Genomic DNA, 13,291 nt, shown 5'->3' with positions numbered 1-13,291 from the left:
CTACTACAAACAGCATAGTGAACGCATTATTGTGGCCAAGATAGACACAAAGCCCATGCCTACTACAGTAGTACAAGTTTATATGCCAACTAGCTCTGCAGATGATGAAGAAATTGATGAAATTTATGACGAGATAAAAGAAATTATTCAGGTAGTGAAGGGAGACAAAAATTTAATAGTCATGGGTGACTGGAATTTGTCAGTAGGAAAAGGGAGAGAAGGAAACATAGTAGGTGAATATGGATTGGGGGGAAGAAATGAAAGAGGAAGCCGCCTTGTAGAATTTTGCACAGAGCATAACTTAATAATAGCTAACACTTGGTTCAAGAATCATAAAAGAAGGTTGTATACCTGGAAGAATCCTGGAGATACTAAAAGGTATCCGATAGATTATATAATGGTAAGACAGAGATTTAGCAACCAGGTTTTAAATTGTAAGACATTTCCAGGGGCAGATGTGGATTCTGACCACAATCTATTGGTTATGACCTGCAGATTGAAACTGAAGAAACTGCAAAAAGTTGGGAATTAAAGGAGATGGGACCTGGATAAACTGAAAGAACCAGAGGTTGTAGAGAGTTTCAGGGAGAGCATAAGGGGACAATTGACAGGAATGGGGGAAAGAAATACAGTAGAAGAAGAATGGGTAGCTCTGAGGGATGAAGTAGTGAAGGCAGCAGAGGATCAAGTAGGTAAAAAGACGAGGGCTAATAGAAATCCTTGGGTAACAGAAGAAATATTGAATTTAATTGATGAAAGGAGAAAATATAAAAATGCAGTAAATGAAGCAGGCAAAAAGGAATACAAACGTCTCAAAAATGAGATCGACAGGAAGTGCAAAATGGCTAAGCAGGGATGGCTAGAGGACAAATGTAAGGATGTAGAGGCTTGTCTCACTAGGGGTAAGATAGATACTGCCTACAGGAAAACTATCAGTTTAATAAGTCACAGCTGCAAAATACTAACGCGAATTCTTTACAGACGAATGGAAAAACTGGTAGAAGCGGACCTCGGGGAAGATCAGTTTGGATTCCGTAGAAATGTTGGAACACGTGAGGCAATACTAACCTTACGACTTATCTTAGAAGAAAGATTAAGGAAAGGCAAACCTACATTTCTAGCATTTGTAGACTTAGAGAAAGCTTTTGAAAATGTTAACTGGAATACTCTCTTTCAAATTCTGAAGGTGGCAGGGGTAAAATACAGGGAGCGAAAGGCTATTTACAATTTGTACAGAAACCAGATGGCAGTTATAAGTGTCGAGGGGCATGAAAGGGAAGCAGTGGTTGGGAAAGGAGTGAGACAGGGTTGTAGCCTCTCCCCGATGTTATTCGATCTGTATATTGAGCAAGCAGTAAAGGAAACAAAAGCACAGTCACAAACACCACTGCAATGGCAGACTTATTCAATATAATTGCATTTGATCTCTTGTTGAACAGTTTACATTGGAATAAATGCAGTGGAACTAAACTCACACTGTAAAGAGTAGTGTAATGTGCAGATATGTAGTACAAATGAAAAATATTTCTGCTTTTCCCCCCTACTATGTAGCAATTGCACAACTTTAAGATCATGAGCCATACTTCTATGACAATAATCAATGTCTGTTGGTAATGGAGAGTTTCATATCCTTTCTGTGCTAAGAAACAGTTGCAGTAAATAAATACAGAACCACTTTTCCTTTATCTGTTCTTTACCACCCTCCATTTTAATTGACAGTGTAATGTCAAATAGTGCAGTACAAACATGTCCTAATCTTAGTCTTTCCTCCCCTCTCCAAAAGAAAACTAACCTATACTCCAGTTCCTTCATCTCACATGAGTGGTATATCTTTACACTGAAATACTTTTTCTATATGTACAAAAAAAATCTATATTTTTGTAAATTATGGGTATAGGGTGGTTAGCTTTTTGTAAATATTATTGTATCTAAATGGAGTGTGAACTTTCATAATAGTACCCAAAGTTGAACAGTCACTGTGTTTAAACAAAAATAAAACTTTATTGTTGGGGTTTAATAAACAAAACTCAATACAAAATCAAACTTGAGTTGAATCTGTCTTTCTTTTATGCGCTACACAGATCTTAGTAGTAGTAGTTCTGTTGACAAGGTTTTTCACTTCGGTGTCAGATCCAAAATATAAGTGCAAATGACAAATAAATAAAATGTAACAAATGTGTTAAAAATAAATACTGACATGCATTTCATTTCATTATTTTAAACAGCAACCCCCCCCCCCCCCCTCAAGTCCATTTGGGGGAAAAAAATTATCACCTAGTATATTCTTTGGGTGTGTGTCATTAAGACAATTTTAGGGCTACATTTAAACAACGTGTATTTCCTCTGCTCCCAACTTATTCCGCAATCAATGTGTTTCATAAATTTAATTTCTTGAAGAGGATTGTGTAGATAATGATTACAGGTGAGTGAATATACACAAATATTAATTAATAGAAATTTAAAAAAAAGTGAATTTTAGTAGCCACTATAGAATGTTGCTATTCTGCAGTACAAAATGTTTCTCCTCGTTTTTGATTGAGATTTCTCAAACCACAATTATTACTTTTCAAAATTCTTGAAAATCATTTAAAATTTTCATCACATTTTTCAGTGTTATAATATGAACCACTCTTGGATGAAGTGTAATTTTCAGTGTTAACAGATAATAGCTAAAACATACTCACCCCATGGGAGGGAAGAATTTCTTCATGTGCACTCAGATAATACCATTCAGGTTCTTCATCTAAGGGTGCTACACTGAGCTCTATAACCACCTGCAACCAATAGAAAATGCTGTAAATGATGAGTCATATATAGCAAATATACTTAATAGAGACTTATTATATATAGTAGAAAGTATAGGGCAAGCAGTTCAAGAGAAAAATCATGGCAGTATGTTGAAAAAGCAACTCTCATAAAATTCGATCATATGAATGTATTACCAATTTCGCCTTCTGAAATTAAGGAAATTATATTAGCATACAATAAGCCCTGCCTTATCTGAAATATGTAATGCATCATTAACTCAAGGCATTTTTCCAGGGACTGAAATATGGCATTGTTGAATTCCTTTTTAAGAAAGGGTTATAGGAGAGATGTTAATAACTACTGACCTGTTTTACTATTGACATAATTTCCAAAATTTCTAATTGGATGTATTCTAGAATAGTACATCACCTGAGCAACAGTAATATTCTCAGTAAATCACAGTTTGGATTTCTGAAGACTTGCTCTACTGAATATGTCATTTACTAGTATGCCATTTATTTACATGTTCACTTAGCACCAGTTGGTATTTACTGTCATGTATCTAAGGCATCCAAGTGTGTGAATCACAAAATTCTCCTACATAAAGTGGGGTTTTATGGGATTGATGGTATAGCCAAACAAAGGATAACGTCATATCTAACTGAAAGAATGCAGAAAGTTGTGCTTAATAATTCAACCAATGTAGTCTGACTGAGAAGAAATCATGTATGGTGTTCCCAAGGCTCAATCTTAGGTCCGCTATTGTCCCTCGTATACATAAACGATTTTCCGTCTAATACACAACAGATGATGATAGTATTGTAATCAATCAAAGCATACATACATAACAACAAAAACAATCAATTATTGACAAAATTATTTAATTGGATAGATTAAAAATCTACTCACCAAGTGGTGACTGAACATACACATAAAAGACGAATGTAATTTGGCAATTTTTCAGAGCCAGTGGATCCTTCTTCAGGCAGAAGGGCTGAAGGGGAAGAAAGAAGGGTGAAGGAAAAGGACATGGAAAGGATCTTTCATGCGTCTAGCAAATAAAACCCCATGTCATTCCAACCATGTGCGTCAATTTTTACCTCTCATTTACATATAATATTGGTCTCGAAGCTTAATAAGCTGGAAGAGAAGCTAAGCTTCCCCATATAATGTTGTTACACTTTAAGATACATCACACAAATGTGCCGGTAAAATTTTTAATAACGACGTAAATGTCTGATCATCTGGGCTCGAAATTCTTCTAAATGGTCGTCCTCAAAGAGTTGATTTTTAAATGAGAGTCAAACGCTTTGTGATTTAAGAAATTCATCGTACATTCTCACACATAGTTCATCTTACATAAAAGGAAATCTGCTTTGAATGTAACGCTTTTCTAACCACCATTCGCAATATTTTCCCGCGACCTGTTACAAATAGGTTCATTTCAGCAATTGCAACAGAGCGAGCACCAGATAACATGCGTCACCGCGCTTGTGCAGGAAGCCCTTATGTTCATACATGTAAAACATTAAAAGATCTTACATTATGACATAAAAGAATCAAGACAAAAGAGGATCCTTCAAGAGCATTGGAATTTCGTGAACCACACTAAAATGCATAATTCGGATTAAAATGCACATTCGTATGTAAATTTTCTTGGAGTATCAGTACTGTATTATCTCATGTTTGGTTCTTTATTATGGCATAATGCCATACGTGCACTTGAAATGCAGCGAACAGTTGAAACTAGCCAATAGTGTGAAATTAAACACTTCCTTTCAAATAAATTGACTGCTTCAGCAGAAAAGATTAATAAAAGCTTATCTCTTCAGCAAACCGGCAAAAATAACTTCATTGTTCTATAAGGCCATTAATGTTTGACTGTCAGAAAGGTGGAAATAAAATCTGAAACTAACAACATATTTTAGCCTTCCGTAATTATGGGAACTTATTTAATTCATTTTATAGCTCCCGGCCACAAAAATCCATTTCGTTAACATTTAACGTGAGAGCAATAAACGAAGAGGAAACAACAAAATCACTGAACGTAAACACAGGTCACGTGGAGATGACCCACCTCCCATCCGCAACTCAGACTGGTCTGTGAAGTCAGGCACAGATTTCCAAACCGGGGCAATATTAAGTAGTGGCGCCCAGCCACACTTCTGTGACCAGAAGTGGGAGAAGGTACTACTCATACACGACTCAACTGCACATGCGCAAGATCCCGCCCGCAACTGCTCAAGCGAATCTAATTTAAACAGTTGTCACGTCACGCTCATCAGAGGCAATTTGTTGTTATAAAGCATTGCATAGTCTTCCTAAAGGCTTTGACACACTTTGCTGTTGGCAGACACTTGTATGAGCACCGTTTTGTTGTTGTATACGGTGCATTTCCTTTGCAACTTAAGTTTTATTTTCATGTGTTCTCCCCCCCCCCCCTCCCCCCCCACCCCCCCCCCCTCCCAATGCAGTAGCGGGATGATACAGTAATATCCTTTGTTAGAATATTGGTTCTTACCAGACAAAAATCACAAAAATTTAACTGAAAACTAAAATAAAGAACAATTCCCGGAATTCTAAACAATTCCCGAGTTTTTCCCGGTTTTCTCCCAGATGAAAAAATTCCTGGGTTTTTCCTGGATCTCCCGGTTGTCCCGGGTCATATACACCCTGCAAATAACATGCAGAGGCAACAAGAATTTCAGTTGAGAGCCTCTCAGGACACTAATTGGCGTAACCAAACACCAAGGGTCAACATACTGGAAGTTACGTGTAACCTAGAGATCGATGCCACCGCGACCCTGGAAAATTTGAACTGGTCACGGTAGGCCCCCATTCTGTGACCTTGGAGGGGAGTGGGGGCACGAGATTCATCAAGACTTTCTTTATCAGATACGATCATGGTAATGATGTGAGAGATGATCTGTATCAAGGTAATGAGGGTACGCAGAAAAACTTGAAATAGAGCAAGGTAAAAGCTACTATTAAAGCCAAAATATTTGACCTTGATGTACCCATTGTGCTTGACACAGGTGCTATGACTAACTTGATGTCACAGGGATTCTTTCAAGAAGTGAAAAAACATGGGCATATACCCATACTGCCAGTACAAAATTGCAAGGTACTAACTGCCACTGGTCAGAAATCGAAAGGAGTCAAGACACAAGTCTTTAATTCCCATACCGTTTTCTGTATGATGCAATTTTTGGAAAGTAGAGAAATTAATAATTGATTGTTTAAATGGTATGGATACATTTAGGACATACCAAGTACAAATTAATGTAGGAAAAGGCCAATGTCATTTCAGTGTAAATAACCAATTATTTGTAATAGACCTGATCAGGGGAAGTACTAATAAATGTAAAACTAAAGTTTCTCACAACCTTGAAGTTCAATTGGTAACTCCCATAATTATGTTTGTCAACATACAAGGTGCGGCTAGAAAAAAACCGGACTGATGCTGGAAAAAACATTTTTTTACAATTATTTACAATTTCATGTTATCTCCTTCAATGTACTCTCCTCCTCGGTCTCTACACCGCTCCATACGAATTTTCCACTGTTCATAGCAATGCTGCAGATCATTTTCGGTAAGTCCATACATTACTTCCATCGCTTTTTCTTTTACTGCTTCAACAGTCTCAAATCTAGTTCCTTTCAAAGCTGACTTGACTTTAGGGAAAAGAAAAAAGTCACAGGGGGCCAAATCAGGTGAGTAGGGTGGATGATCTAAGATGGGAATGTTGTGTTTTGCCAAAAACGTCTTCACTGACAATGCACTGTGAGCTGGGGCATTGTCTTGGTGAAGGATCCATGACTTTTTTCTCCACAAATCGTTCCGTTTTCTCCGTACTCGCTCACATAGGGTAGCCAGGACACTAATGTAGTAATGCTGATTCACTGTTTGTCCCTCTGGTACCCAATCAATGTGCACAATCCCTTTGATGTCAAAAAAAAAAAACAATCATCATTGCCTTGAATTTCGATTATGACATTCGTGCTTTTTTTTGTCGTGGAGAACCAGGAGTTTTCCAATGCATCGATTGGCGTTTAGTTTCAGGATCGTGAGTAAAAATCCACGATTCATCGCAAGTAATAACATTTTGTAAGAAGGTGGGATCACTTTCAATGTTTTCCAGGATGTCAGAACAAATCATTCTTCGGCGTTCCTTCTGTTCAATTGTGAGACACTTTGGAACCATTTTTGAACACACTTTGTTCATGTTGAAACTTTCATGAAGAATCTGCCTAACACTTTCCTTGTCAACTCCTGTTAACTCAGACACTGCTCTGATTGTTAAACGGCGATCTTGTCGAACAAGTTTACCGATTTTTTCAATGTTTGCATCAGTTTTTGCTGACAATGGTCTGCCAGTGTGAGTGTCATCACTGGTGTCTTCGCGGCCATCTTTAAATCGTTTAAACCACTCAAACACTTGTGTTCGTGATAAACAATCATCGCCGTACACTTTTTGTAACATTACAAACGTTTCACTTGCAGATTTTCCTAGTTTGAAACAAAATTTGATGTTAACACGCTGTTCTTCCTGTACACTCAACATTTTCCGATGCACAGACAAAATTTCAACTACTTAAAATAGATGCCACGGGCAGACTGAGTGCAGGAGGCAGATGAAACTCGAGCAGTAGGAGGAGTGAGAGTCACGTGACAGGCCACGCGACTTTCAGCCTTATTGCATTCGTTTTATTGTTTCACCAGTACTAGTCCAGTTTTTTTCTAGCCACACCTCGTATACAGTAACGAACAGTCATCAGCAGAAGAAATAAATGTTGACACAATAAACACAAAGGTAAGTGAATCAAAGTGCTTGTCTAAAGAACAGCAAGTGGAACTTAGGGAATTGATACATGCTTATATACAAGTATTTGAAAAAAGACCAGTTATTATTAAGGATTTCGTATATAAAATGAAGTGTATCCTCACAAAACTTTTTGTTCTACCTCATACCCTATACCATGGACACAGAGGGAAGCAGTATTTGAAAAGAGATTGACAGGATGCTTGAATGGGACATAACACAACCATAGTTTTCCCCTTACTGTAGTCCTATCTTGGCTGTGAGTAAGCTAGATGCCAAGGTGTGCTTGGTCCTCAACACACATAATATTAATATGATTATTGTACCAGTCTGAACATACCCAGACAATTTAGAGGAACAGTTTATGAAATTCCATATGCCAAATTTTTTACTATAATCGACCTCCATTTTTCATATTGGCAAATAAAACTACATGAAGAAAGTTAGAAGTATACCGCCTACATATGTGGGCACAGGAGCTTCAAATTTCAAGTATTACCCATTGGATTGAACATAAGTGCAGGTGTATTTATCTCTGCAGTTGACAGAGTGCTAGGGCCTGAACTTTTCAGTAAGGTAACAGTATACTTGGACAACCTTTTAGTCGCTACACCCACTTTGGTAGAACATTTAAGATTAATTGAACAAGTATTGAGCTGTTTTTCTGAATATTTTTGGACAAGAAAAGGTAAATTTTTAGGATACATTATCTCTTTGGAAGGCATACTGCCAGATCATAAAAAACTTGATGCCATTAGGAACTGATATATTCTGCAAAACAAGAAACAATTAAAGGCATACTGGGACCTAGTGTCATTTTTCAGGAAATTCATTCACAACCAACTTATGGACAGTGATGCTTTACTCAATCTTCCCCAGAAAAGCAGACCTTGCGTATGGGACAAGCAATGCCAAACTGATATCGAAAACATCAAGCGAGCTCTATTAAATGGTAATATTTTATCTCAACCAGACATGAAGAAAGATTTTTGTTTATGCACTGATGTGTCTCCTCACGGTCTGGGTGCATGCCTTTTTCAAATGATAGAAGAAGAAGAAGAAGAAGAAGAAGAAGAAGAAAGAAATCTCAAACCCTAAAGTAATTAGCTTTGCCAGTCACACCTTATCCGGTAAGAGCAAAACTTTCACATAATGGCTATGAAACATTAAAAAGGTTTTTCACTATTCACAAAGGTGTCCTGTTCCATAGGAAACCTCCCGAACTAGAGAAATGACGCATGTGTTTGCCAGAGAAATATGTGGATGATTTTACCTCATACACACACAATACTTGGGGCCATTATGGCACTGCAAAATGGACTGAAAAAATAGCTAAATATTGTTATTTCCCCAACCGTAGATGAAGACTACTACAGGTGGTAAGAAACTGTATTGTTTGCCAGAAAGCAAAACATTCTAAAATCTCCAAACAGATAGAACTACATCCCATTGTGGCTAAGTAACCTCTAGAAAAGGTGTTGTTGGATGTGGCTGGACCTTATCCCAGAGGTAAAGGGGGAGTGTAAAATATATAGTAGGCCTGTATATTTTCACAAAATATGCAAAACTGTATGCTGTACAGAAAGTTACAGCCAGTTCAATTATAAGATGAATTAAAGAGGATTATTTTGCAAGGGTAGGACTACCAGAAGTCAAGTTAACATACAATGCCTCATATTTTGTGGGATGTAAATGGAAAGAGTTTTTAGATTCTAACTGAATCAAACACATTTGAGTATCTAAATTTCATCCCGAAGCATCCTCCACAAAAAAGGGTGTTTAAGGAATTCAACAGGTTTGTGAGGACCTATATACCTTGTAAACATACAAAGTGGATTGAATATGCCACTCCTTTCTTACAATTTGTTAACAGCCTTCCCCATACATCAACTGGATTTACACCAAATGAGCTGATGCTCAATTGCAAGATACTGACACTGGAATTATCACTGGATGATAAAATACAACAAGCAGTAATCAACCTTGAAACCTTGGCTAAATATAGGAAAGGAATTTACGACAGAAAGCTAAAATGTACAACTGTTTTACAGGGGACAAAGGGTGTTACTTAAAACACATCCCAAATCAACAAAAATTGGAAAGCTAAACTGTAAGTGGCAATTAATAATTAATATACACCGGACCATAGATAATTACCAAAATCCCCTACCATGGAGCATACAGGTTGGCACACGCGAACATGGGTAAAGACAAAGGCCTTTACCCACATAAAGACTTGAGAACGTTTATGTATTTAAGAAGGGCTGTATACTCTCTAAGTTGTACAGATGTACAATAATATTAGATTTAGGATGCTGGAAAATCATATTCCAGAATTTATGTTGTTAGCTGTTAAGGATTCCCCCCTCCTTATATGCCAAATGTGTAAATGATAAGATGAGTGGATGTAACAAGGAAGAATTTTGCTTTTATGTGTCTAGAGATGACGATACTTTAAACACAACACTTCGCCTTGCACGTAGCCTAGTTCTAAGTCAGTGGTAACAAAAAATTGATGCAGTGCATGCGCATTAGGGAGAAAGCTAGTCAACAAACAGGCACATGCATGCCAGACACAGCTGAAAGTGTTGGTGCATCCAAAACAAACCCTATGAGCTACAGCCTGCACTAGCATTTTTAAAGCCTATTGTATAAACTAGGACACAGAAAATTAAGGAAGAGTCTATACTACAACTATGACTATCTACACAATACACACAAACAAATATAAGCTAAGGAATTATATACACAGAAAGGGATACTAAACTACAAAATATTTACTGAAGTTACATTACTGCGTACATTGTATCTATATATTTAAAAATTTAAGTATTGAAAATACATGCACTAATTAGAATTGAGCGACCAGAAAACTCTTGCTGCAGGTAAACAAGCGAGTACAGTATAAGTGACAAGCTGAATATGAAGTCGCACCATGCCTATAATACACTTTATCTTTCATGCTTATAAGGTAAGTAGAGATGCACACATGAAATTAAATGAATTTGTGATATCACGACTGCACACTGAAGTAAATGAATACGTGGCTGAATATATGACAGAGGTATTAGTGACCATTGAGCCACTGTACACTTATCTATGAAGATTTAGTTTTAAGTTAGTATTAAGTTTTTTCTTCCAGGGAACGATGCACCGACACGTCCTGAAGTGAAGAAAGATAAATGCTTGTCAAGTGTTAGGTACCATATAAACATAAGAAAGGGCTGCACCACAAGTAAGTATAGTTGTAAGTCTATGATATGTATGAATGTGATAGCGTGAAAATACGTGTAGAAGAATACAGTTGCAGTACGTCGCCAATCACGATGCTGAACTAAGGTGGAGCACTACCAAATAATCAAGGGGTCGAAACCTAGCTACTGTGAGCATCAACTACTCATGAAAGCATCAAACACCTGATTTACACTGAAATTTTTGTACATGTTTGCTACTTACGTAAACACTGTTTTAGGCTCATTGTACACAACATTGTACACTCATTGTACAACTCTGTATAGCTCAGCATATGAAATGATTATCCTTTATATAATGAACATAACAAGTAAATACTGAGGTGCACTCTAAACACTGAATAAGTATTCAATATGATGGGTATCATCAGGTTAACATTACGTTTATAAACAACAAACTATTTTTGTTATGGGGATCACAATTAAGTCTAGTAAAGAGACGTAACTGAGCACATGAATGCCTTTCCATGAAACTTCCTCAACCCTTTAGTGTGCAGATCCTTCCTTGAAAATGCTAAAGAGGAGAGGCCTTGCGTAGTTATTTAAGCAGCACATAGAATCTGCTGTAGTGACTGTTGTTTACTTCTTTAATTCTTTAAAACTGATAAATATGCTCTGTAAAGAAATCACTGTGAATTGGAATGAAATGTATGTCAGTTTATGCCATAAAGGAAAAACGAGTCTATTGTAGTATGAATGTTATGTAAAGAATGTAAAACCAAACGAGAGCAAAAAAGTGTACTCATATAATTGGAATTGAACAATGTGGCGAAATTATAATTGAACAGGATGTACTATAACAAAATGACAATCAGACTGCAATGTATATAAAAGTTTATTTTTGTAGTTGTATTTTTTTTTTTGAAAGGACACTACAAAAACTTTGTGTAATGCAGTATTATGAAAGACACTCAAAGACAAAGTGCAAAAACATATGAAACCTGCCTGCAAAGTGTTAAGTTTGCATGTGGTATATGTGAGTGTGTGCGTGATAAACTAAAAAATTAGAATACTTCATGTAAGATGAATTTTCTTTGCTCAACAACATTGTAGAAGCAGCAAGAAACTTATCTTGTTGACGGATGTCAGATTTATGGCTGGTGTCCCTAATGAATAACTGCGAGCGAAATACATTTCTCGGGCCGCTGATATGGAAACCGGTTGTTGCCGCATCAAAGATTTCACAAAGGATCATGCCGCTGAACATGAGCTTCACAAATTTGTTCAGTGAAGACCAAGTGGACACACAATGGGCACTCTGACTTTGTATTAATCACGTGAAAGCGAGCAGGGACAGCAATGGACGTTGAGCTGTGCGTGCATGCTTCGCAAGCTTAACACGGGGCACATACTGACTGACAATAATGGGACTATTTGCTTACAGCAAGCACTTTGTTATGAAGGACAACTTATGTATGTATGTGTTAAGGGAGCTGACATGCCTATATAAATTGGTAATCATATAGGATAACTCCAATGGCTGTAAAATGAAGGATATGCCCATACCAGCCAGGGTTATCAACTCATAAAAAGAGAAATAAGCTCAGACACAGTGCACCTCCATATGATGTCAGTGCACAGTGAAGGCAAATGTAATGTAACATATTATTATTATTATTTCTTTTCTTTTCTCCCTTGTTCTTTTCTTCTGTGCTGTAGATAACAAAAGAGGTAGAGAAATGCTCTTCAATTTTTTAATTGCTTTAGATTTGTTGGTCTGTCTCTATAAGTGGTAATGGGTGGAAGTGGGATGAGTTCCATCGCATTGGTATTGTTCAGAAGTTATCGAGACAGCAAAAATTATTCATACATTCATGGAGATGATACCCGTCTGTTCATCTCTCCACAATGCACCGAGAATCCTGCATCAAGAGGATCGAAGGAGACAAGAATAATTTGCGTGAGCAGAAGAGGGGCAACCCAGAACCAGTATTGTCATACCAAGATCTATGCAATATGGCGTTAAGATGAAAAAGAAGTACATACATTTAAATTTGATAAATGTATTGAATATTGAAGGTCTTTTTATACTAGTGCCAGTTAGAGTTCACTCAGGACATGTGCGCCTTCCAATTGTTTTCAATCATTCTTTCAAAATTTTCCTTTTAATTATTTAAGCAGCAAATTTTTATTCAGTTTTCCATTTTATATCCCCCCCACACACACACACACATGATGTAGAAAATACAGATGTGAAAACCTGGTCTGATATAAGAGAGGGTCTGAAGGCCCTTAATCTGATTAGGTTAAATAAATAAACAAGTTTAAAGCCAGTAAAATATGTAGCATTGTTATATCATACCCTATCATCAACATATTTTTTACTCCATTATAAACAAATTGATGGTGTCGTCATGTATATTCTCATGATCCCTCAGACAGAAAACATTTTTATGGAAGACTGTGAAGAGAGAGCATATGAGTAGATAGGAAACATATCAAACATTTTCTAGTCAGTTCATTGTGGTC

General features: G+C 36.9%; 1 protein-coding gene across 1 annotated transcript in view; it reads right to left on the bottom strand.

The window, feature by feature from the left end:
- The window catches only part of LOC126237003 (regulating synaptic membrane exocytosis protein 2), a 1,236,422-nt gene that overhangs the window by 660,211 nt on the left and 562,920 nt on the right, over positions 1 to 13,291 (bottom strand). The window contains exon 12 of the mRNA XM_049946727.1: positions 2,685 to 2,774. Within this exon, the coding sequence (XP_049802684.1) occupies positions 2,685 to 2,774 (90 nt within the window). The remainder of the gene's footprint in view (positions 1 to 2,684; positions 2,775 to 13,291) is intronic.

The sequence above is a fragment of the Schistocerca nitens genome, chromosome 2, assembly GCF_023898315.1.
Source record: "Schistocerca nitens isolate TAMUIC-IGC-003100 chromosome 2, iqSchNite1.1, whole genome shotgun sequence".
NCBI classification, from domain to species: Eukaryota; Metazoa; Arthropoda; class Insecta; order Orthoptera; family Acrididae; genus Schistocerca; species Schistocerca nitens.
This window is presented reverse-complemented; position numbering and strand designations above follow the sequence as displayed.